The sequence below is a fragment of the Trichoplax adhaerens genome, genomic scaffold (assembly GCF_000150275.1).
Source record: "Trichoplax adhaerens TRIADscaffold_13 genomic scaffold, whole genome shotgun sequence".
Taxonomy (NCBI): Eukaryota; Metazoa; Placozoa; class Uniplacotomia; order Trichoplacea; family Trichoplacidae; genus Trichoplax; species Trichoplax adhaerens.
Genome location: NW_002060955.1, coordinates 1358945 through 1361403, shown reverse-complemented (window position 1 = coordinate 1361403; position 2459 = coordinate 1358945). Strand labels below are relative to the sequence as shown.

Sequence of the window (2459 nt, the reverse complement as noted above, 5' to 3'; positions counted from 1 at the left end):
GTAATGACAATAGATTTGATACTAATATAGCAGTCCTGTACACATTCTATACCTATGGATTTCCTACATTGGCCCCACAGAATTACTGTACACTAAGGCTATAAATAACCAAGGTATTCCTCTAGGGCGTTAGAAAGCCAAAGTTATTAAGAAAGCAGTTACAAGGTAGAAAGAAGCAATTTTACCCAACTCACATACTATTAGTCTTATTTTTGATTACACGATCAAGCCTGTCTGCAATATTCATCCATCATGAAGAACTTAGTACTATTCCTCGACATTCTCTTCCTTCTCATCGTTTCCTTGGCTGTGACATCTATAGGTAGGTTTACTAGGCAGAATTCAAATACCGATAATAATTCAATTTGGTTCTACTCTTACCTAATTTCCTACTGTATTGTGCTTATGTTTGCGTAATAAGTAAAAGTCCTTCCACTATACTATGAAGATGGACAATCCCATCGCATTTATCTATATCATACTGAGCTTATGCTTGCAAAGTTGAGTAAATATAGTGCGTTTCGACTACTGAATCTTGTAGTATTAATCGATTCTTTTTCCATGATAACCTTGAGAATGTGTTCCTGTCATTGTTTGCACAGTAGAGTAGATATAGTACTTTTTAACTGCTCAATCATGTAGTATCCAAATTTCTTCCAACACTAGTACATAAAAGTGTATAATTTATCGCTTTTACTTAAATTATTATGTTAAGTTAATGCTTGCAAAGGAACGTAAGAACTGTTCAATTGCTAAATCAAGTAATACTAAAATTCCTTCAATTATATCGTGAGGAGAATATATAATCTATTATTTCTACCTTAATTATACCGAGTTTATGTTTGCAAAGTTAAGGCGATATAGTAATTTTCAGCCGCTAGTTTATGGATAGTCAAATTTCATATCCTATACAGAAAGGAAATTATAATAGTCAATCGTTTAGATAGTTTAGACTTTGGAAAACTTAGGTCTGAGTAATTAGAACTTCACGTCCTGCCAGAAAATAAATTTTAATAAAGGCAGCCACTTAAAAAGTTATTACGGTTTTGATAGGAGGTGAAATATCCAAGCTCGAATGTACGTTTGAAAGAAATTTTTGTAAATGGCATCATTCGGCAATCGGTCACTTTGATTGGGTACGCCATAAGGGAAAAACTCCAAGCTCTCGAACTGGACCCTCCAATGATCACACGCCATATCCTCGTGCTCGTAGGATATTTTTGCTTTCATTTCAATCATTTTGTTTTTAAGGATGATAGCAGAGTTACCTTAATCTATGCTAGATCAAGTTTTTAAAATAGAAACCATGCCTAACTATAACGATTTTGAAACTAGGCTACTATGCATACATTGAAACATCCGCTCCACGCAAGGAACTAGACTTTGCGATGTTAAAAAGTGGACCCTTCCATGTCAAAGATAAATGCTGCTTTTCATTATGGTTTAATGCCAATGGTAAAGATGTGGGTAGTTTAATAGTATTGGATGGTAATAGCAATATTGCAAACTTTCTGGGGGATCGTGGTAATGTCTGGCGGAAGATGAAGAAAACACTTTCAGCTGGTCCTCATTCGGTAAGCCATACATAACTTGACGATGAATACCTTCTTCGACTCAAACTTTCCCTTTTGCTTATAGCTAAGTATTATAGGTGTACGAGGCAAAAGTTATCGAGGTGATATAGCTATAGATGACATCGATGTCGTTGAAGGTTCCTGTCGTAAGTAGCATCCATTGGATTGAAAATTGCTTTACACCATTTGAATTCTATATCCATTATTGCATTACAATATTTGGTAATTTATACATACGTCGGTGTTGACGTTAATGTAAACATATATGCAATTCCATATCGTATACAATCTGTAGTTATCGTTTTTATGTTAGTTATTGCAATACAAATTTTCAGCGATTAAATCGTGATTTGTTGGTCATTAATGCTTATTTATTAATGATTGACTCAATAGCCAAGTCTACTTGTTCAGATCAACCATGTGTGGAAGGTTTTTGCATTGGAGTACCGGGAAAGATTTCTTGCGTTTGCAATCCAGGATATACTGGCAAATATTGCGATACCTCAATCAATGCTCTTCAGGATCAGTCTTTAGCCTTGACAACAACTTGCCAAAAGAATCGTTGCAAAAATGGATTTTGCATCGAAACTCCAAGCAACTCGACGTGTGTTTGCAATCCTGGATTTACAGGAGATCGTTGTGATTCGCGTAAAGATAGTAATTAAATATATCTCCCTACAATTGGCTCTAATCTTTATGAGAATCATATCAGCAAAGGATTAAAATAAAAATTTAACCGAGACATGATACAGTAATGAAATAGTTTTTCTATTGCCTAAAGATACTTTTTGTTTGTTGTGAAAGATTTCTCGTATTCAATGCAACAAGAGTCGTCTTTCAAGTCTTGATTATCATCATTCAAGTATTTCTTGAGTAGATTGAACA

The 2459-nt window shown here is 34.6% G+C and overlaps 1 protein-coding gene across 1 annotated transcript; it reads left to right on the top strand.

The window, feature by feature from the left end:
• Positions 1-252: 252 nt before the first annotated feature.
• On the top strand, positions 253-2239 carry TRIADDRAFT_60072 (uncharacterized protein; the record flags this gene model as incomplete). Its single annotated transcript, XM_002116089.1, has 4 exons — positions 253-322; positions 1336-1574; positions 1639-1720; positions 1968-2239. The coding sequence occupies 4 exons, from the start codon at positions 253-255 to the stop codon at positions 2237-2239; spliced, it is 663 nt and encodes a 220-aa protein (XP_002116125.1).
• Positions 2240-2459: the final 220 nt, after the last annotated feature.